This window comes from Haemaphysalis longicornis, unplaced genomic scaffold, assembly GCF_048455015.1.
Source record: "Haemaphysalis longicornis isolate Haplotype H1 unplaced genomic scaffold, Haemaphysalis longicornis Haplotype H1 scaffold_4, whole genome shotgun sequence".
Taxonomy (NCBI): domain Eukaryota; kingdom Metazoa; phylum Arthropoda; class Arachnida; order Ixodida; family Ixodidae; genus Haemaphysalis; species Haemaphysalis longicornis.
The window spans coordinates 33,585,782-33,609,879 of NW_027526361.1; the positions used below are offsets into that span (position 1 = coordinate 33,585,782).

General features: G+C 45.2%; 1 protein-coding gene across 1 annotated transcript in view; it reads right to left on the reverse strand.

The window, feature by feature from the left end:
- LOC144178487 (glycine receptor subunit alphaZ1-like) overlaps window positions 1-24,098 on the reverse strand; it is a 197,109-nt gene that overhangs the window by 13,150 nt on the left and 159,861 nt on the right. Inside the window, exon 6 of the mRNA XM_077706386.1 lies at window positions 9,987-10,121. Coding sequence (XP_077562512.1) covers window positions 9,987-10,121 — 135 coding nt within the window. The remainder of the gene's footprint in view (window positions 1-9,986; window positions 10,122-24,098) is intronic.

Here is a 24,098-nt window from a genome sequence, read left to right on the forward strand (position 1 = left end):
TCGCCTAATATAACACTGTATATTTATAACGCTGAAAATTCTTCCAAAATGAGTTCGACGAGGTTATAAAATTCTCCAAGGGATCCTCAGGGAGCTCTGTAGATAACGCCAACGATAAATTGGCTGGTTTTCACAAACAGCGGTTCAAAGTTAGGGTTTACAGTAGTGTATTCTGAAATTACAATTATAAGAGACACGCATCGGGGAGAAGTTTGTGTCTCTTAAACGAGATGTGTCTTATAAGCAGGGAACCATGTTTTCACTTACTAATCAGACCCTAGTTCAATGTGGGCACCGTATGACTAAAATAAGCTCAAAAAGAACGCTAACGCATGTTGCAAAAGATTAATTCTAATTTATGTTTGGCCCCCAGAATTTATGAAACAGTTCTGAATCTTTGTTTGCTTCATGACTGTATTTACACTGTTTTTTACAACCGATTCTACAAGCTTTCTTTCCGTTCACTGTTTGTGGAAGATGAATCGGAGATGTTGAGTAGCTCTTTGTAGTAGATGTTGAATAGCCAGAGCGCACAGTTTCTTCTGCTGTGCGCTCAGATTATTCATTACGCTTGCAGGACTCAACATCTACAATGCTTCTTGATTGGGAGCTACGCGAATGGGGAGCCCGCATGTGCGGTCGCGCTCCAATGGATGGCAGTAAGCTTCAACCACTTCTGCAAGTTGCCTTTCCATTGGCAGGGCTTCTCATCGTCATTTCATAGCTGACTGAACAACTATGTGTTTGCTGAAGTTATAATAAATAGCGACTGCAGGCGTCTGTCGTCCACCTGTGTTTCCACAATGGAAGCAATTTCAATTAGTGACTAGTGGCACTGCATCTGAAATTAAAATGTCTGTTACAAGCGAGATTATTGATTAAAGTTCAAAAATAACTTGCCCCTTATAACCAACTTTCTACATCCAATGTCTGTTATAAAAGAGGTCAATTTAATGGGAAAGATAGGGCAGCCAACCGTGTGAGTGAATAGTGTCTCTTATACCCATTTGTCTCTTACATCCATGTCTCTTATAACGATGTTCAACTGTGTATCATAAAAGAATGGGCTCTTGATGAAGAGAACTTGCCTCCGCCCTTGTATTTCCTGAATAATGATTCACACTTGTGTCCTTCAAACTGAACAGCCTCATCGTAGTTCGAGAACAATGTTTCACTGAATTGTAGATCTTCGAAATCATGTTTTATCGAGGGTCGGAAAACTTTTATTTCATCTTTGCTTCTTAGGCTGTGGGCCATGCAGTGATAGAAGGAAAAGAAATTAGAACTACTCGATGTGAGAGAAGAAAAAGAATCAGCGTTATAATGCTGGTGCTGTTTAGAGACAGCCATAACCGGTTTTAAGCTGTGTAAAAACTATGCGAAGCTTCTTACGTCATGTTTTCTAGGTCGGTTTCGTCACTAAGGCGAATCGCGTTATGACCATAAAACTTGAATGCCAAGACACGACCGTTTCTCTTTCAGAAAAACCGGTAATCCAGCTCTGTCCCTTTGCTTTTGCGAGCCACAGAAGGGGCTGCTTATGCATGGGCGTAGGGTTGTCCATTACCTGTATTCACGGGGCGGCTATTCTTAGAGCAGAGCGCTTTTGCATCCATTTTTTCTTTAGTGCTGTTGAAGGAAAGCGGGCAATCACCACAAATGCTAGTCCAGGACGAGACGCTAAGCGATGCGGGGCATCAAGATCGGAAGTTGCGAGCTCGGGGAGCTTCAGTTTACCGGCCAAATCACTCATTCTCTCCCGAATATTTTCGTGATGTTCTTCTACAATTATTTTAAACTGAATATTTTGTCGACGACTGTATTGCTCAAGTTCGTTGAGCTGGATTCTCATTTGTTTTACCTGTGGTGAGGAGACCGATTCGATACGATCGAACCTTTCCACAGGCGCGGTGACATCGTTGCCTTGCTTGTCAAGATTTGCTAGAATTGCATCATACTGATCAGACACATGAGCGAAGGCTTTTTCAATGTCTCATTGACCTTCTTAATACTTTCCGACAATGCATCTACTTTGGCGACAAGGAGGAGGAGCAGCACAAACTTCTCGTTCAACTCTTGCAGTTTTCTATCGGTAGTCCGCAGGATACGCTCCCGACTCAGTCGCCGTGCCACTCTTTCTACGCGCGGCATCACACGTCGAGCATGTCCACGAAGATTTAAGGGAGTCACCCTTACTGCGGTAACTGGCGAGCGTTACGCCAGAGCAAGAGCCGACATGATAGACATAACGACAGAGTGTACATTGCACAAACATGCCATCATTGGGGACATCCTCATGACACACCAAGCAATTTTCCATGTTAACAACCGGCATAGCAGCAGCAGCTGACTGAGACACACGATTGCTTAACGACAGGGCAGACAGTTGCTAACCTGTAAGAGGTCGTTCTACCCTGTCAAAGAATAAATACTTGCAGTTAAGATCTATCTTTGAGACGCAGTCGCGTCTTAAAGCGGCAGTTGCCAATTATGCTTCTTCCACCAGAGCCCGTTGTTACCCCTTAAAAAACTAGGCTAATTGCGGGAAACTACTACAAAAACACGCGCCGGTAGTTTTTACAGCTTTGCAATCAACAGAAGCGTCGCGACTCAAAATATTTATACCACCTTACACTTTAGCGTGACTTGACACATTCGTATGCTCATTTCACACTCTTAGAAAGCATTTGCACAGCTGAGAGCTTGGGCACCACTCTGATTCAGAATGCTGAGAACATTTCGAAGATCCAGGAAACATCCGCTGATTGATTGATTGATTGATTGATTGATTGATTGATTGATTGATTGATTGATTGATTGATTGATTGATTGATTGATTGATTGATTGATTGATTGATTGATTGATTGATTGATTGTGGGGTTTAACGCGCCGAAGCAACGCAGGCGATGAGGCGCGCCGTAGTGGAGGGCTCCGGGTTAATTTTGACCACCTGGGGATCTTTATCGTGCGCCGAAATCTCGTACACACGGGCGTTTTTGCTTTTCGCCTCCATCAGAAAAGCGGCCGCCGCGGCCGGGAATCGAACCCGCGACCTCGTGCTCAGCAGCGCAACGCCTTAGCCACTGAGCCACCGCGGCGGGTCAGGAAACATCCGCTATCATTCCCGGAGGACCGGTTGCTGACAGAGCCATTCCTGTCTGAAATTCCGGCATTCCGTCTGACATGAGATTCCTGGATTCGCTCTGCTAAAAGAACAGCCGAAGGTCCTGAGCAGCACACATTCTGATATTCAAGAAAAATCAGGTTATGGAGATTTCCGAGGACCAAGCACGCTCCCCCAACTTTAGTGGACGTTGAGCGCAGTTTTTTTCGAACAGAATTACCGACCGGAAGGCCGTAGAACTTTAAGCAACAAATCACTGAGATGGGTCTGGTTCGTCGTGGCTTTCAAACATTTCCTTTGTTGTCGAATCGCCTTTAATTTCACGTAAATCTGTTAAAATAGCAACTCCTGTGTGGCCAATTTTCATGAGGAAAAAAAACATTACTTTTCCGCAGCACGAAACATTTTCACAGTTTTTACTGCAAATCTAATATCTGTATTAATATATGCTGCTTAAGTAAATACGAATTAAGCCTGCATGGGCCTAAATCACAGAAGTGGGTGCCTATATTTTCTCAAATGGAACTTATCAGTACGTATTATAGGCGCTTAAAACCTTGATTTTGCGTGCCTAAAGTTGCGGTCTCTAATGATGATAATTAGAGGACACATGCGTACCACTGAACACGTGGAACTCCAGACGTAATTACCGAGCATAAAGTGAACGCGCTGGGGACCGAACGACACGTTCTACAAATTTTATCGGTTCGGTGTACGCGACAATGCACTCTGAACGGTCTATATCAGCAGTAGCTGAGAGACATGGATGCCCGCACAATACCGGCGTATCCGTTCCACAATTCGACGTTAATGCGTTCGCATTCACTACATCATACGGAGTGCATAGGCGTCCTAAAATATGTCGTGCTTATGGAAACCATTGTTATTTTCCTGCCTGAACAGACCCAGTTCCAGTTCCAGCTGCACCGTCTAACCCATTGCTTAAGTAACAGTTCACTAACCGCAATGTTAGTTATTCTTAACACAACGACACCTTAATCACTCAAGGCGGCCTTAAAACAAGAAGATTAATGATTTTTCCGCGGAATTTTTGCCTTTGCAACATCACAGCAAGGCTTAAACGTTCTCAACGTCCTTCCTCCTGACCAACGTTATCGACGCAAAAGCAAACAACACCCGTACAATCCTCGCAACCGCGCGCACCTAACGACATCAACCGCTCTATCCCAAAAACGTGTTTTCACATGGAGAACACCATTTATGCTTCAGCAAAAACTGGTAACATGTGCGGACTTCCCTCCACAGTCTAGACTACTCGCTTACCGCAGATGCCTGGAGCGGGAGGTGAGGCGGACATCGCGGCGGGTGAAGGAGATGAGAGGAAATGGAGCAACGTGGCAGTGTCAGCGCAAACTTTTCATCTGTCGAAGTCAATTGCAGCGAATCATGCGGAAAGGAGGCCAGAATTTTAAAGTACTGGGAAATAAAGTGCCAAACAAAGCGAGAAGTTTGTTTTTGCATGGAGCCACTGGTAGAGGTCGTATAAATAATAGAAAAGAGGTATTGAGTTGATAATAAAAAAAACAAGAAAAAACAGGCACATTAATTTTAGCCTAAAGAGAAAATGAAATAAATTTCTTTTGGTGCGCAACCTAACCACTCTTCCGCTCTGGATGTCCGTAGCAGGTTTCCTAAGAAAACTGAAGTTTTTCTGAGCATAAGTTTAGTACGATTAAAACCCGAGCAGCACTAAGATAACCACTGGGCTTAGTTCAATTTTAATTCATGAATTCACCATGTCGCTAACTCAGTCATTTCAGGACGCTGCCAAAATCACGAAACGTTTAACAGTCAAAGCAGGAATGAAGAATATACCCGTCTATTTTTTTTTTTCTTTCTGGAACCTCCTTCTATTCTAGACTTTGAAAGTGCAGTGAACTGAACTCCCCAGCGCTGAAGGCTCTGCACTTGACTAAATCTGGTGCACCGGTATTATTAAAGCCCCGCCGAGCTGTCACTAGATATCGCTTTCTGGTGATGTTATTCCGAAGCTTTTTGTCTTGATCGGGGACCACGTATAGCTTTTCGGGCAAAAATCACTGGTGAGAGTAGCGACGACGTCTGCATATTTCTTTCGTTTGTTTTGTTTTTCCTTTACCCAGCTGCTGAAAGCTTCTCATTTCCGAAACGGAGAACTTGCTCGCTCTCAGTGACCTAGTTCTCGATTTCTGCTCCGGCATCTCAAATGCCGTATTCGATCAGGCCCTGGTAATTGTCTTTGCAGCCCCCCAGCGCTGCGAATCAGTACGAGATCCCTGTATCTAATTTACGAAGGGCGCTATTGCCATCTCGTCCGATCCATCTGCCTAATAACTGCTGGCATACCTCACTGGGCACCGGAAGAACTTCGGCGCGCAAACATCCAGGGCGGCCGGGCTGGCGCAATGCCACGCGGCGTACCGGTCTAAATGAAAAGCCCTACGTCATTGAGCCTGACATTGGCTCTGCTCTTCCGAGGCTTCGCGTTCGAGCGCTCGTCTCTATAGGAAGCCCAAAGACGTGGAGTCTGATGGCGTGCTGCACGGCCTCAGAGTGGGCGAATGTTTGGGGAAATTTAGTTCGTATGGCGTTTATCTGGTGTTGATATGTCCACACCAGAGTTGAAGCAATGGGACTAATTAAGGTCGCCAGGAAGTCGCTGGGAGTAGCCTTTTCGCTTTTTGCTCGCGATAGCTATCGGCGGGAATTTGCATGAATTGCCTTACGCAGACCCATTACTTAAACTTTTGTGCGTTTGTGTGCGCAAACGTTTTTGGAAAAGATGTTCGAAATAAATTGAAAGAGGTTACAGTCCTTGAGCTTTGGCTTAACTAGAATCGGTGCTTTTTCTCTTATCAGAAGGAAGAATAAGGCGGCTTTAGAAAGCCGTCAAATAATAATCTAGCGGAGGATATGATGCCTGCAATACCGATCCCCAATGTTGCCATGGCCGCTGATTATCTTCTGGATCTGCAGGTGCGCGCGAGACCGGGATATTATTTTACGGCTCTTTGAATAGACGCGCCAAGGAAAATCCCGGGCCGCGTAGTTGAACTCAACAGTTTAAGGAATGGGACATTCACTGAAGGCAATGAAAGAGGCGACACGGCGGGTTTTCTCAAATACTATAAGGCTCAATTAGGATGCAAGAGGGGTATCGTGACAGCAATCGCCATACTTGCATTACTTAAATTACATGTGATGTAATTTTGAAGCGATTTTTTTGTTGCGTATAGGATCCACTGCCAGTTTTACAACGCAGCCACAGAACTAGCAGCGGCAGGCGCAAACGCGATCAACAAGAAGCGCTAAGAGTTAACAAACAACAAGCAACAAGCAAGACGCACCATAACCGCATTGTTCAAGCCCGTCCGAGCGAAGACATTTGCACACAGAAGATTCTTGCCTACCTCTACCATTTGCTGATGGGCATACCATAATCCGAATGCGTGTTTCTGCGTTTAATGCTAGATCATGCGTAGTTCCTGATATCAGTGACCAAGCAGAGGTTTATCTTTTGTGACGTGATGTGGTTACGTTAAAGCACGAAAGCCGTTGTCGCCGAGAACATGCTACCGTTGCCATCTAGCGTACAGTTCAACAGCCTTCCGAATAGCCGAACTGAATCTAAGATAGTGGAAACAGCCAAACTAGACTGACTAGCATGTTGGACAAATATTTTGGGGGCAAAAATACGTAGCACGTACCAATTGTACATACAAAATTTTTACTGCAACAAGTCATCAGCAAGCTTAGAGTTTCAAGGAACAAAGAAGAGAGCATATAACTTTCCGTAAGCCAAATGATAGCCATGGCGTAATAACAGTAATTTCAAGTTTTAAGGCAAACGGCATATTTCGGGCTATTTAATTCGGAAAGACAAAGACGGAGGGAAGGATGGCGTTCCTATAGGCGTTTCGGCACTCGCTGCTTGATATCACTCGGTAGAGTCCCAACTGCCTTATTGTAAAAAAACGGTAGAAAAAAACAATATTCAGGATAGTGGCCTGATACCTTGAGAACAGAAAACGTTACACACGCCAGATGAACAGTTTTTCCCAGAACAGAGCCGCAATTGACAACGTCATTGCACTAGTTTCGTCTCTAAAAGAGAAGTTGTGCAACGAATATGTTCCTATTGTAGTGTTTATGAACATTAAATCAGCGAAAGTAATACGTTTGTAGTGCGTCCAGTTGTATTCAAAGTGCACTCGAAAATGCGTTGTATTTTTCAGATATTAAGCTCATTCCGGATATATCAAACCTGGATATATCGAATTGTTGCATATATCGAACAGTCCAAAAATCCCCTTGGAAATCCTATGCAAAAGTATAGCGCTTTTATACTCGTATATCCAACTCTCGTTCACCGTCACTTTCGATATACTGAACGGCGCGCCGCAAGTGCTCTGAAATTGCGCTTCTACTCATGGAGTTGTGGGCGATGATGATGACTTCTCGGGCATCGCGCCGCTTCGGTGAATTCAGCTCCTGCTCGACTTGCTCGATACGCTTGCATGGGGATAGCCTCATGACAACGAGAACGTCGGGTGTGATTGAGTGCGAAAGGGGAAGGGGAAACCGACGCGAGGCGTTGTGACCCTGCGGCAGATCTGCTGACATCAAGCCCGGTGCAGCATGGCGCATTTATTTTGTTCGCGGCAGTGTGTCTTCAGGACCAGGGTCGCGAAAAGAACGAAAGACATTGGATTTAGCGATGAAGGCAGACATGATTCCACAGGCGGAGGCCAGTGAAAAAGATTCGCGGTTACAGAGGTATTTAAAATTCGAAACCCCTTGTAGCACGTTTGATCACGACATTGTGCAGCAAGCTGACGTAAGGCGATGGCAAAGCAGATCGGCCGTCCTGGCGCCTGTTAGTGAGCTTGAAGACAGTTTTGTGAACTTTATGACGCAGAAGATAAAGCAAGTGAAGCTTATGGACGTTTTTCGTGCTAAATGAAGCGCGGTGGGCGTCGCGCCGTGTTTTGTATTGTCAGTGCTTTGTGGATCAAATAGGGAAGCAACCGCTTGTAGCGATCTCGGACAGCGCTCATTGTTGTGCATGCGGAGTTTTGAGATAAGCTTCAGATGGGCATACTTTGTATATCGAAATATCGACATATGAAACTATTTCGCGCGCGATCCCCTAGGACTTCGAAACATCCGCTATGAGTATATTACTTTTACGATAAATCCGTATTTCCCAGATTTTTATTTAATATTGAAAATGCATTTTTAAAATATGGGGAAACTAGATTAATAATGAGTACTCTCCAAATAAATTGAAAATGAACAGAAACGCACCAGTGTTCGCTTAAGATATTCAGAATGTATTGAAAATGCTATTTGTTTCCGAAAAACGAACATGATGGAAGTGCGCTGTATATATAATGCACATAGACTTGAATAATTACATTTAGAGCAAAAGTCTTAGCATACATTTAGGTATGGTGAATCAAATGAATACTCCACTAATATAGTCGAAATGTACTTCAAATGCGTCTTGTATTTGTGGACCAAACATCACTCTTAATAAAAAAAAAACGTCGTAAAAAGTATAGTAAAGGCCGTAATAATTAACTTCTTGCGAACCTTATTACCCCGCGGTACGGTACGTAGGCTCTGTCACTAGCAACTGCATGGTTAGGAAATTATCTGGGTGTAGGAAGCAGTATATGCTAGATTAAAGTCGTGCATATGACTAAGTTATGCATGGCCAGTTAGTAACCGCATGTAGCTCAGAAGGGTGTTATCGCTAGGACTTTACTTGTGAAGGTTGTGGTACTTACTGCCTCCTTCAGTTAGTAACCCTGACTAGCGCTACCTCCAGTTACCACCTCCATTTACTACCTACAGTTACTAAGTACATAGTGTATACTGGGACATGTAACTTGTGAGTGTTCCGTTAGTGAATTCGCTACCCTATAACAAATACATATGCAGCGCTAGTTTTTCTCAATAAAACACCAATACAGCAGTTCAATTGCGTACAGAGACATAGGTGCAAGGAAGTTTATCTCTTAACGCTCGCATGAAACAAACTACGACGCTATTACACGGTGAATGTTCTTAAAGATTTAGTACGTTAAACGTAAGAGCCCGATTTCTACTTCAAGGCGGATTGAATTAGTTCGCATGCAGTGAGCACAGCGAATGCCCATATTTCGTGGGGTCACTGAAGTAAATCATGCGATTTCTTTGTAAGTCACAAAAATGTTTTGAAAAGCAAGTCGTGTACAATGTGTCGCTTCAAAGGCAAACTCCCGTGTTATGAAACCATTATTTTTCCAGAAAGAAAATTGGTTAATTCTTTACATTTGTAGCCCTACTTTGTCGTGTAGGCCAAGGTTGTACAGTACGATCCACTGCTAAAGAGAAACGGCGAGCGCGTGGCCTCTGCGCTCCGCGAAGCGCCGGTGCCGAGACATGGCGAGAATCGGAGACAGCCGACACATGCGCACTGACCGCTCGAGACGGGAGAAGTCGCTCTGTCGTCGGCTACGGCGCTTCGTCCGGCCGCTCAGCTTGCAATAGCTGAGGAATTTCGTACTCAAAGGATCTGAGCGGCCGGGCGAAGTGCCGAAGCAAACGACAGAGCGACTTCTCCCGTGTCGTGTGGTCAGTAAGAATGTGCACGGCCGGGCTAGAGAGCGAGCTGCGCGCGCTTTGCGCGCCGCTCCCTCTCTAGCCCGGCCGTGGAATGTGCCGGCTGTCGCCGACTCTCGCCACTTCTCGGCGCCGGCGCTTCGCGGAGCTCAGCGGCCACGCGCTCGCCGTTCCCGTTAACAGTGGACCGCACTGTACATTGTCTTGATAATTTAGCATGCCCGCCTGCAATTCAAATGAAGACACACTTACCGATTTGAAATGCTCCACTGCACTTTGTCAGGCTGATCTGTTGCAGCTCGAACTGAGCCATTTTGAGACCGCTGTACATGGTGACTGCCTCGGCGTTCCCCCATTGAAGCTCGACTTCTTTCGTCGTTTTGGAAACTGAAATAAGCACATAAGAAGTTGCAGTCGTCTAAGATGCCCTGTGAACCCGAAAAGGAAAGGCCTGAAAATTTAGAGCGGTGAAGATGGGAGGCCAGCGAAGCTGCATTGGTGGATAATAAAGTATGGTGCTTACTATATTGATCGAATAAAGACACATGCACATAAACTCCTTTGAATTATTTTTAAGGTAATTCTCATATTTATTTCTGGAAAGTCTGGATAAAGTAAGAGTTACAGCTGCTTTTTGCAACCATGCTCTCTCCTTATGGGCCATGTATTGACAGCAGACAAGAATTCGCTAACATTAACAATTTCACTGTGAACTAAATCATTCAAGCAAGTAAACAAAACTCGGCGCAATATTCTAATTGTTCTTGCCGCAAATTTAAGAATTTTTTTTTTCTAAGGTACGTACGTTAAAGGGAGCGCCACAATGCATTTTACACTACCTCTTGGGTGAGCGCGCCCGATTTCTGCGTCGACGCGACCACATACACGCAAGCAATTTTGATCTGAACCTAGTGCAAGACAGCTCGGCGGTAAAAGCAGAGGAGATTATGGCAAGTTTGTTCCCCCCGTGACATACGTGCACGTCACAGGTTACCTAGACTAGTTGTTGAGACAAATCGCCTACAATGACAACGGTACAGCCCTTTATTTTTGACGGGACCTTCACTGAACACAAATATTACCGTCATCCTCGTTTCCATCTGTTCGCTGTTCGCTTATATGAGGCATCATCATTTTTCGCCTAATCCTCTTATGTCTCCCTCAGCCACTTCTTATTTTCCATTTCATCCGTCCCAGTCGGATGATGCCACTACGACGGGACTGTCTATGAAACTACAAGTCCTCCGCAACTCAGTGACTAGAGGTTGGAACTGGAGGATACTTCGCGCGAGTTTTTCTACGGGATATTGCCCGCCACTTACTTCTAACTGTCGCGTCCTTTGTAATGTCCAGGCTCTTGTGTATTTTCGGTTACCCGAGCTAACGGGTCTCCGACATGTTTCCACTAAGGTAAATATTAGTTCAAATACGGTGTTTTCAACTGTCCGGTGACGAGTTCTGGGGAGAAAATTGTGTCAACGACAAAGAATTGCCCCGTGTTTCACCTAAACCTTCCATAACTTGACCGGAAGACGGAAGGAAAATATTGTTTGAAACCACAAAGAAAACCCTACAACACCATGACACAAGTCTTTGGTGTGCATTACTAAACATCGCCACGCAGCTGGAAAATATACGTTTCGCCATTGGTCTCGTACTTTTGCTACTGCTGCTAATGTTCTGAAATTAGTTTACGTCGGTTTCTTGGAGGTTTATTTTGTCACTGGTTTGTTACTACCGCACAACATTCTATTATTAACGAAAGTCACGAGGGCTAGCAGTAATATAACAACGGCCATCGTTGGGTGTAACATCCGTGTTGCCTCTTTTTCCAATTTCCTTGTTTAGCTTAGCTCCTCAACGACGTGTTCGTGTGGGTTTTTTTTCTGTCCCCGGGGCCAACAATTCTTTAGGTCTTCTTTTTTTTAGTCACACATGTAGCAGTTTGTTCTTGAGAGGCTGGCGACCGATATTGCACTCCATATTTCGGTACAATAGTAATAGATCCCCCCCCCCCCTCCCGCTTTTTATATCCGGGCTACCAAATGCAGCAACTTCCGCCTAGCAACAACCATCATTAAGGTAAGTTATAGACTAACTTTTAGTTTATTACGCCGAGCTCATTATTCCATGGCCACTTCAGCGGACTTTCCTACGTAAGCGGGACAGAGCATGGTAAGGTTTTCCCTTCAACGTAGTCATACGAGGGCTCCTGTTACAAAGCTACGAATTTTTTGTTTTCTGAGAACGAATGCTTGCGCTTCTATGTTTAAGCCTTGCAGCTATATTCTGCTTAGCATGTCGGGCGGGTTCCGTCTGATAATCTTTGTGCTGAGTAGTGTGAGAAAAATAGGTTTAGCTTGGATATCCGCACTGCCCGGACAACTCAGTAACTGCAGTGCGTGGGATAAAAAAGGAAGACTGGGAGTAAGACTAAGCTTTTATCACGGGGTAAGCTTGAACGTAATTTTTTTGAAATATTTTTGCGAAAATGCGTTCCTGAATTAAGGAAAAAAAACAGTTATATACGGTATAGTTCACGCGCGAATTTGCAAGGTGTTCCGATAGACGTTTTTTGTCTAACTAAAAAGAAATTTGGGAGGTGCCATTTCCGATATGATCGACGGCACTAGGAACAGTGCTTTTTATCATTACTCTTCGACCATGGGTAGCGTCTATCCGGTGCTAATTAAAAAACTCAACTCAACCGGTGCTAACTCAAAACCACAGCCGCGTACTGTTACAATCTAATCAACAGGAAACGTCAATGTTTTCCCCATATAATGGCACCAAACGTCAGATTTTTCAGACCATATGAAACGGAAACCACTACACTCGTCTTCAAGTAAAATAAACCAAGACTCAGATTTAGCGTCCCTAAGCTGCACCTGACCTAACAGGCGCGCCTGTAATGAAGGACTAGAGGGTAATGTCGACTAGGTAGGATGATCTAAAGGAACCCTGCGACACTGCCGATAAGCGATTTTAATTTTACTTCTTATACCTTGAAGCATTGCCAAAGTTATGCTTATCGTCAGCATCGAGCGGCACCCCGTGATTTGGTGGTCGTAGCTACTAGCCATAGAGTTTCATACTAATATATACTAGAGGAAAATCGGTCGCTGCAGTCGCGAGCCACCGTGGGCGGCGCCATTGCCGCTAGCGACGTTCCTCGCGTACTTGGCTTAGCTAGCCATATGGCTTCTTTTTTCTCTCGAAGCCAAAAGCAACAAAAAAGATAATATTTTTTCTTGTTCACCGTGCATGAAAATTCTGCATAATCGATGACAAATTAATCTTTTTGGAGGTTCAATTTCATCATAACAAAACAAATCTGATGAACCTTTTACAGTAATATTGTTGCTTTTTTGCAGCCAGAGCCAACTTTTCAGCCTGTTTATTAGCCATGCCAAGGACAAATGGTACGTGCCTGCGCGGTAAACGACGGAACGCTCGCCGAAGCGGCTCCCCTTGACAGTGGCGCCAGCTTTCCCTCTATATATTAGTATGAAACTCTATGCTGCTAGCCTTCAAGGGCTCTATTCTCGACACAGTACATTCACCGCGAACTGTGAATTCGCCGGAACATTTGTCTCATTGGCTTTCACTTTTGGTCATGTTATTCCGGGTGACAAAGCAATTGTGCGTGATTTCGTCATTTTGGCGTTTCATAACGTTCAATGGCATCAGTTCTAGAGTTTGGCTTATTTCTCTCTACTGAAAGCGCATAATTCTTGTCCGGCAATAAGAAACTAGACGAAATGCAGCGGACATGACAGCGTAAGCCTGTCTTTGCTATTATACAACCACACGGCTTTTATGTCACGCCCTCTCTGTGATTGGCTGAAAAGTCATGGCGTAACGTAAACTGATGGCAGGAACGTTCGCGTCACACATTGGAAACTTCAGCTTGCGTAAAAGTGACGTGGTGCTACGTAACAGCTTGGAAATGGCGGCTCCTGTCGCCTTGAAATACGGCAAAAAATTTCACCGACCTTCCGCCCCATGAAATCCCCGTGAATTTGCAGCAGGTGCCGTTTCGTATGAAGCGCGGTTTAAAGCTTTAAAGCTGTTTTCTAGCGAAAGACCCGCCGCGGTGGCTCAGGGGCTAAGGCGTTGTGCTGCTGAGTACGAGGACGCGGGGTCAATTTCCGGCCGCGTCGGCTGTTTTTCTGATGGAGGCGAAAAGCAAAAACGCCCGTGTGCATGAGATTTTGGCGCGCGTTAAATTAATTAATCCGGAGCTTTCCACTACGGCGCGCCTCATCGCCTGCGTTGCGTCGTTGCGTTAAACCCTTCAATCAATCGATTTTCTAGCGAAAGAAATAATAGCTTTGACTGTTTCCAAGTCAGCGGTAACAGCGCATATAAATAACGAAACAAAATGGAGAGACGAGCTAGTTGGTTCGCAATTTCCATGAGTGAAACTTAAAGGAGCCATGAAGACAAAATACAAGTTGGGTTTATTAAAAAGAGTGCTTAGTCCCGATAAAAATGATACCAATATCATCGCAATCTTCGAACAAATAACGGAGATATTAAAGAAAACCTGTGAAGCAGTCGCGACCCCCTAGCCAATTTCCCGCAACTTTTCTATGACGTCACGGAACCTTGTTTGTGCGATTGGCGGCCGCCTAACTGACCTGTCGCGACGACACATGACTGGACGTCTGTAATGGGGCCTCTAGTTCCATTTGACCGCATCACTTGAATGCTAACCTGCAGTTAACGTACTGAAATATTTGTTTTATTGTTGGCCCGTATGACGTCATTCTTGCTCATAACACGTCACTGGGGCGCAAAATTTGAAAGTTTTTAAATACTTCTTGCTTTTTTTTTGTTAAAAAACATCTTTTGTGGTTGTAATGGAGCTGAGTGAGATACTGAATCCTAGTTCTTTCAAATTAAACCAAGTTGTATTTTCTCTTCATGGCTCCTTTAAGCGCAAAAATTTTTCACAGGGACGAGAAAGGGAACGACACAGGCGCTTTTTTTTTGTAACACAGAAACAGAGCTCGCGGAACAAGAAATAAACTGAAGCAAAATGGAGAGACGAGCTAGTTGGTTCGCAATTTCCATGAGTGAAACTTAAGCGCAAAAATTTTTCACAGGGACGAGAAAGGGAACGACACAGGCGCTTAATGCTACAAAGCTACAAAGATACAAAGCTACAAAGCTACATAGCTACAAAGCTAAGAAGCGCCTGTGTCGTTCCCTTTCTCGTCCCTGTGAAAAATTTTTGCGCTTAAGTTTCACTCATAAATAACGACCCTTATTTTGTTTCATGTTTGGAAATATCATTTATTGGTTTGGCATGACAGTAATATATGAGGGCATTAAACGTTTCTCCGTTACAGAGACCCCAATACATGACATATGTCTTTATTACTCATAGTAAGCTGGTGGGTCACATGATTGAATAAAAAAAAGCAAAGAAAACTGACTGTTTTTATTATTGCTGCGCTGACCCGCCGCGGTGGCTCAGGGGTTAAAGGGGTCCTGAAATACCTTCCGCCGATGCGTGGATGTACATGTAACCAAATAAAGCAATGTATTAGCAATCTCCTCCCGCAAGAATTTTGTTGAAGCAATGAGTATTAGCTGAGAAATCGTAAATCAAAAACCGCGTATTATCGTCGCGCCGCGTTTCCTCCTCCTTTCAACTTACTCTCCGCTGTTGACGGCGAGCGAGCCTTCCCTCCCATGATGTTGCGCTCCTCGGCGGTGACGTACTTCCGCTATTGCGCTGCTCACACAGCCGTCTGATACGGGCAAGCTTTGTTGACACCATGAATCCCGCTCTCCGCTCAAGGCTGGAAAAGCGAACGAAAAATCTGGCCGCATGTGTGCGGCGGCCTGGCCTTGCCCTTTCGCGGTGTACGTTGCTGCAGAACTTTGCTATCGGCGGCACGCGACTCTTTATTGGCGGCGAACTCACAGCCGCACGAAGAGGATCCGGCGGCATTTGAAAAAGACATTTTAAACCGATACAGAACCCTTGCCCAAAACGCCAGTTCAGCTTGGGGCGACGCGTGGTGGAGAGCGGCAACGTTGGCAAAACATGCTCCTCCGCGGCTCTGAGCTTTCTAGCGCTGGAGCGAGCACCATTTCTTTGACAATATCAAACATCGGTTGCCCTGGAAACAAGGCACAAACCGCTCTAGAAGTCAGTTACGGTTACGTGATCTCGGTTCAGCTTGGGGCCCCACCTCGCGGCATATGGGCACTGCAGGCATACTACTCACTCCCATTTGGAAGTGCGAGATGCGTTTGGCATTAGAGGAGGCGATGGTGTGTGTGTTGTGGACGCCTTTGTTTCGCGATGAAATGCGACGTTGTGCTTCTGCGGGTGGATAGTGCTTCCCATGGTCTGGATTATCTTTCTCAAGTGGCGTACGACTCAACCTCGCATGGCGTATGTGCAGTGTGCGTGGCTAAAAGCCATCTCGGCTTGTGCGCCATAGTTAACTGTTCGTCCCCGCAAACCACGCGCGAGGTGAGTGCCGAATTTACGAGGGGCAGGAGGAGGCAACCCATCGTCTGTCAATCGCGGTTCGGACTTGCAACGCATGTTGTGACGTTGTGTTCGTTCGAAACGCATCTCTGGATTGTTTGGAAGTTGAATAAAATGTATGCGGCAAACCCGGGCATTCGGCTCAGGGCGTTCTCTGCGATTGCAAGAAAGAAGTGCCATGGAGCTTCAACGCTTTCTTTATGGAACGTACTCAAGTAAGAGAATATTCATGTCGTGTTATGGCCCTGTTGCATTCAATACAAACGGTTAAGCGTTTGTTTACACTTGTTTCGTTTGTCGTAAAATGTCCAAGCACTCCGGCACTCCGCTGCCAGATCAGCCGGCGAGCCGACGCTGAGCAGACGACTCATCTCTTTGCCGGAAGTGCGTGAAAAAGCCGCCCAATAGCAGGATGTCTAGCTCATGACGAACATCTGGGAATCGATGATGTAGACATGTGAAGATGGCGGCGTTCAAAAACACGAAGGAAAGGGTGAGAAAAAAGCGACAAACTTTGAAACAAAAGTGTGAGCTTTCCGCTGCGCGTAAAAGAGTAATACTTGGCACAGATGATGTTGACGACCCAATCTAACGATTGCGCTAGTCAATTTAGTGTGCTCAAAACGCCTTTCAGGGCCCCTTTAAGGCGTTGTGCTATTGATCACGAGGACGCGGGTTCGATTCCCGGCCGCGGCTGCCGCTTTTCTGATGGAGGTGGAAAGCAAAAACGCCAGTGTGTACGAGATTTCGGCACACGTTAAAGATTCCCTGGTGGTCAAAATTAATCCGGAGCCCTCCACTACGCGCACCTCATCACCTGCGTGCGCCGGGGCATTAAACCCGCGCAATCGATTACTGCGCTGATTCGAGCTTGAAGAGTTCGATCTTGACTAATGAGTGCATCGGCGGCATCGGTGGCATCGGTACGCTCCGCCGTTATCAGGCGCATTGTTACGTTGTCCTTACCGCGTCATAGAACCGATGGTCACGGCCGTCTTTTTCTGTCATCACGCCACAAACTTGTAAGGATATATTAAGACTACCGACGTCACAGCCATATTGTGAGCTGTGGACGTAAAAAAACGGTGTGTCACGCAGTTCGGTTGGCTCTGACGGGAAATGACGTCATTTTTTAAAGTTCTTACGACAGTTGCGGCAACCAGAGCTCCGGCGGCAATGAACCCGGCCTAACATAGCAGCAGACGATAGCGTGGGTGGTGACGGCCGGGAAGGTCATTACGCAGTCAAGCTTGCATTGAAGCATAGAGCTCAACTATGTTACCAAAAGCGATTAAAATAAATAAATAGATACGGTAATAAAGATTTTGCAATGTTCTTTAGCTCAACACACGCCTTTGCTCGCTCTTTGGGTCAACGTTACTTGATTGCGTTATGGTGTTGATGCCAATTTTAACCCGAAGACATGTGTTTCTCTTGCCAAACTAAGCTTTCGTCATAATTTTTATAATTTCTGCCAAGTGTTTTATGTCTTTCATATTTCGGACGCAATATCTCCTAGCTTCTTTGTGACCTTTATAAGCTAAGTGTCAAATTACAGTGCCTATCGTCATAGCTACACGTGCATAACGTCACTGTATGCTGAGATGTTGATTACGCAAAAAAAACATGGTGACTTCACCGCGAATTTATAGGGCCAGAAGTTTCACATTGCTTTTGCTGTGATTTTTTACTGCGTACCATTCTTTTCCAAATAAAGCTGCAGATTTCGCGAAAGTTCTAATAGCGTCAATAGAGATTGCTAACAAAATAAAGAAAAACCCAAAAAAAGAAAAATAGAAAATATAGCGAAAATGGCGAACCGTGTCACGCCCTGCGCTTCTAGAAGAATGCAGATTTGGAGGAATTAGCACCTTTTATTGTTAGAATAGCATAATTAGAGAAAATTCGTAAAAAAAAATAGGCTGTAAAGAACTCACAGTCTAAACAAGCGACATAAGCATACTGTTCATTATAAGACATTTCTCTGAATTTCCGCATATGTTTTTGAAAGCGTTTATCGACCGTGATCATTGCTGCAAGTGAAAAGAAGGCGACCAACAGCCGTAACAACAGTCGAATGAAGTAATTTGAGTGTGAAAACAACTTCAAGACAGAAAAACAAAGAAAAACCTTCTGAGCGCTTTTACTGTTTTCTGGTGGGCTAGAGCAGTATTTATGGTTGAGGTACTTTGTGACCACCTATGCTAAGCACTGCGTGCACTGGTTGACTACGTTCTGGAAGCATTTCAGATTTACCTAAAAAGGAAACAAGTGTTGCAGGGTCCCTTTAACGTGCGTGGGGACATCGCACATGCAGGTGTTGGGTTCCCACCTATTAGACAGCAGCAGCAGCCTCCTGCGGTGGTATGATAATAGTTTGGTAATAAAGAGAATCTCGCGCTATACAAATTTTTCTAGTACCTGAACGTTAAGAATGAAAGAGAAGTACAGTAATACCTCGTTAAGTCGAACTCGGATATCTCGAAAAATCGGCTAAGTCGAAATTTTCCGCGGCACCGAACCATTTCCTATACGTCCTATGTATTTGGTGCCCTTTATTTCGAAGTATTTTTGGGTCAAACTGCGGATATCTCGAAATCTTGACAGAGGGGAACGAAAATTTCGCCGCCGCGTACCGTTTCACAAGATTCGCACGATGCTGCCGCGCATAAGCCCCTCGATTTCTTTCTCGTTTAGCCGCGACTATCACAAAGCCGATGTTTTCCTTAAACGTGAAGTCTGAGCCTAGAGGCATCGACTTCGTGGCGCGTCATGTGACGGTAGAGACATGCGCAGAGGTACAGCAGGATGTGCGCGTGACAGGAGAACTTACGGACGCCGAAATCGTTGAAATAGCCACAAAAGGACGGCGAATACGGGGGCGATGATGACGAGCCGAAACAGGAATTTGCTGCGCTTGCTGCGAAATAAGGTGGAGTGCAGCGGAGGGGAAGATCGGCTAATGCAATGCGTCAACTCCGTCAAGCAGCTAGAGGATTTCTTACTATAGGCCCGAGTGCGGCCGCAAAGCAGACCAGCCTTACGCAGTTCTTTTCTGCTAAGTAAAATTGCAGTGCTACAAAACCCAGCCAGTGAACGTCTCCTGTATGTTGTTTTTCTCTTTAAAACCATTATGAAAAGCAAGATTGAAAGCTGGTGTCTAAGAGCTGCTAAGTAGTAGCACCTTTTGTGCAAAGAACTCGATATTTCATGGGAATTCACGCAACCTAGCTTATCTCGAAAATCCGCTTATCTCGAAATATTTCCCGGTTTTTACTACTTCGAGTTAACGAGGTATTACTTAGTTTATTCAACCATAACAAATTGTTTGATAGTGTACTTGCGTCTTTTCTCCTTATACCAGCTAAAAGACGTCGAACACCATTAGCAGAAATAAATACGCAAAACAGGGGTTAATTAAGCGCTGGAATTGCTTGCCAAACAAATTGTGTTCCGTAGAACCTGGTGCCACGCTGCCGATGTTTGTTGTTGCTTTTAGTTGTTTTAAAATTGCAGTCATTTGTCTTAAAATTGTTATCCTTGGATGTATTCAACCTTTTACTCCAATATAGAGAATTGATTTCAGACAGATTTTTTTACCCTATGTGTTTAAGGGAAAGTTCATTTTTTTGGTGAACGGCAAAATTTAGCAGACTTTGCGCCCTATAAAAAAGCTACTTTGAAAATGGGACTGCTACAAATACGGCTTTCAATGCTTTCTCTTTAATGCTTTCACTGTGATGCTTTTTGTTCTATCTTCGTACCCTGGCAAATAATTTATATTAATATTTTTGTACTTGGTTTTATCCACCTCGCAAAAATAAGATATTGTTTTACGCCGAAACGCAGGCTCTCTTATTCCTCAAAAGCGTGAAATAAATTTTAAACTCCGTCAATGTAGCCCTCGTAATTTTTATTTGCTTTCGTCACGCATTTCGAACACCTTCAGACACTTTAAATGCGTAAATACTTTGAATAACTAATATAAAAAAGTGCCAGCGTCGTCCTGACAAAGGTCAATAGCTGCTTCGGTACAAAACAAAACAAAACGATTTTCTCGAAAAACCATTTCTCGAGAGTTCAGCTTCACAAAAAAAAAAAGGCAGAAGATTTTTTTGTATTCATCGCCGCTCCGTCACTGTCGACTGCTTTTACGATCACCCCTTTTGACCATTGACCAGGAAAATGATCACCTTCGTTGACTTGATAACTTCAGCGCCGACAATGCCCTTCCGCGCACCCACCCATTCACCTCACTTTCTTTCTCTGTCTGGGAAGCCTCTAGTCACTGGCAGCACTTAATGACCAAGCGCCCAACGGCAATTCGGGACATCTTCCCCTCAGTAACGAGCCTGCGCCCTGCGCCTTTATGTTGTTGGACATTTCGGCCAGCCGAGCACGTCGTCAAATTAGACCTGGGTCACTTCGTCGTATTTTTCTGCGAATCTTTTGCTCTTCTTCAGCGAAAGCCCCAAGAGAAGGTGGCCACTTATAGCAACCTCCAAGGACCGCGAACATTGTTCGAAACTTGTGCGCAGCACTGAAGGGAGGGGATCCGCTCAAAGGAGCTGAGGGGACTTTGTACCGCCGAGGCATGTTTTACGGCCGAGACACTTCGTCGCGTCCCGGGGATTTAAGGGGTAATTGATTCCCACAGCCCGAACAACGTGAAGCGCCTAAATGACTGGCTTATGCCTGTGCGCCCTGCAGACAGAGAAGCTTCGTCGCACGTTTTATGACATCCGAGAGCCGACGCAGTAAGGAAGCGGAGCGTTCTCGATCCCGGTCGCTTGCAGCCGACACATTCTCTGCGCTGTCATTGAGCTCAAGCGAAGACGCCGAGAAGTCTGACATTTAGGCGCCTTCATCTTACGATATAACATGAGTACGTGTTGCTCGGTTCTGACACTAAATATACACCGGACGGAAATAGAAATATCGCCGCCCGTACGCTGCCCCACCTTAACCTCAAGAATTCCTTAATTTTGTGTGTGTTCTTTAACTAACTCGATTTCACTGACGTCGTGGCTTTTATGGCTGGAAGCAGAAAAGGTGCCGAATTACCTATTTTTTCACAGTGTTAGCAGGTTCGAAAAGTATAATTTCTTTGTCCAGTCGTCTACCCTTGCACAATTTGAATAAAAATTTCGGTCGGGTCCTAGGCCAACTAAACACTTACGCCTCTTCGTCTAACCAGAACAATGTTTTAAACGCTGAACTGTACCTTGAAGGATTTCTATGTAGTCGTTGAGCTTGTAGGAGTTCACTGAGTTGTTGCCACTAGTGAGACCGAGAAAGCTTCGATTTAAATCCAGATCGCATCGACAGTGTCGGAATGGCGCAATTCGATAGGTGCCGGCCTCATAACACGTGGGAGCGAGGTTCGATTCGACCGCGAGAAGCGTTTTTTTTTTCTTCTTGGGGTGCTTGATCTCCCTTCGGTTATCATCATCCCCATCGTTCTCTGAAACCCCCTTTGTAAAGTTCACTCTTCTGCAGTGCGTTTTTGTGACGGGATGGTCGCCATCAGTACGGCATAAAAAGCTTCGCTTTAAGAGTACAGATTAATGTTAATGACACACGAGCAACTTAACCTGCCGCTCGTCGTGGCTTGAACTTGGGAGGAATGGACGTTTTAGTGAAGGTTTTCTAGCCTCACCGCAGTCCTATTGTCCTCTTCGGTGTTAGTACAGTTCTAAAGAACAAACAAATGATGTTACGCATCCTTATACATTGATCAGAGGCGCTTGATACGATAGAAAAAAAGATACACTTAAAACAGCCTGAACTGCAGGTTTCCTAGCTCTGCCTTGTGACCTGTCTTTAATTTATGGCAATACCCGACAAATTATCGTCAAGATTAGCATTACATCCTACCACCGTTGTGGCTTATCGACTAAGGCATGGCGCTGGGAAGCCCAGGAGCGCAGGCTGAAAGCCAACAACGGCAGCCGTATTTTTTTAAGAGGAGGAAAAATAAAGCCCGTGGGTCGCGATATCGTCGCGCGTTGAAGATCCCCGCGTGGTTCAAACGAATCTGCAGCCCTCCACTACGGCGGTCCTCATAGCTGAGGTGTAGTTTCGGCATGGAAACCTCCCTAACATTTAACAATTTTTGAACAGTTCATTCTCAGAAAGCCAATACGGGGGAGATGTACAGTGTTTTTTGCTGTGACGATTGATCTCATACCGAACAATCTGTTTTTACGGTATTGAAATGCATCCTAATCGTAGGTGGGAGAACCATGCAACACCAACAGAAGCACTCTGGCGCACACCGCGTGGTCCGGTTCGTTAGCAGTTCATACTTGAGCACCATAATGACACAACTGAAGTTCAAACGGCCATACCGCGTTCATGTTTTGGTATCGCCCTCACTCCACCCTCGTCCTTCCTGGGATCACCAAGAGCAACAAAATATCGAATCACATCACCCAACCCCAGATTGCAAATCGAATCTCTCGTTCGAAGTTCCTGGATAGGTCGTTACCCAGAAAACTCAAGCGAGTACGTGGCCCTCCCACTGTTCTTAGCGGATATATCTAGCGCTTCGCAGACGTCAAATGAACGAAAACAAGCTCGTTCGGATCATCCATTTGCTTGTGTTTTTTTTTTCTTTTGCAAGCCGCGTGATTGGCAAAGGGCGCTGGCCTGGCGGCGTTATTTGCTGCGGCGAGTATCGATTCAGTGACGTGGATACCGCATGGTCTGATGCAGCTCAGTGTGAGCGTAGTTCGTGATTTCTCCTTTTATGAATACCCCCCCCACTTTTGCGGTTTTTGTTATCCCTATTCATCGGAATCAACTACCCCCGGTAGGGGCACCACTAATAATGGGTTGTGCTAACTAATGTTATCTGTCAAGTGATGGAACCAATGTCCTACGGCTTCTGCAACAATCGTTCGCACCGTTAGGCACGGGGAGTAATCGGGCGTCTGCACTTCGGTCCCTGGTTTCGAAACGCCCTGCAGGCAGGCATTCAATCAGAGAGGCATCTCCCGTAATCCCCAAGGGCCAAGGCGATCTTTTTCTCTACTTGCGAAGACTACGCAAATGCCTGAAACGCAATTTGGATGACTCGCATTGTGAAACTTTGTTTCAAAAAGTAAAGCACGTGCAGGCAAGTAAATGTGTGGCCTTTCTTTTCAGAGGACACCTGCCTAGAGAGCGAAGCGGTTTGTGCACCTAGAAGCACTCTAAAGCCTTATACGCACGTTGCCCGATGTCGTGGGAGAACTACCTGCTGCCCCGAGCTTGCACTTATAGGGCGTAGAGTGTTGTGGGGTGAAGCTTTCAGACTTGTGGATTAGGTAAGCATTACCGAAAAAAATGACTACACGCGCGTTTTTGTGTTAATCAGAAGTGCGGTACAAAGCCTTTAGGCAGTTCGCCCTCTATTATGAAAGACGTAAATATGGCAGAGAGTTCACATTTGCAGAAGATTCTGCAATCTTTGTTGGTGAGGTGCAAGGAAAGAGCGTTGATTAGATACAGGCTTGTCGAAATAAACTCTAGTGCGTGCACTACAGGGTACTCTAAGCAAGTTTTCTGTTGTTCTGGCAGGTTTAAATGCTGCCCATTTGATGGAGGTAGTACGGAAAAGGTCAAGGCTAATGTAGAGGCGAAGTTTCAAAGTTATGGTTGAATTAGGCATCTAAGAAAAATGGCCCTATGTGCCTTTTCACCGAATCACGGGCAATATACGTAAAGCCTGTAGAAAGTTTGGAAACTGTTCTGAACTAACTAGACGCGACAGACAGGTGAAATCTGCGAGGAATGTGCAGCGAGTTACTAGTAATGGCGGCACAAAATTTCGGCTGCGCGAATGCATGGAAGGCCTTGCAAAAAAA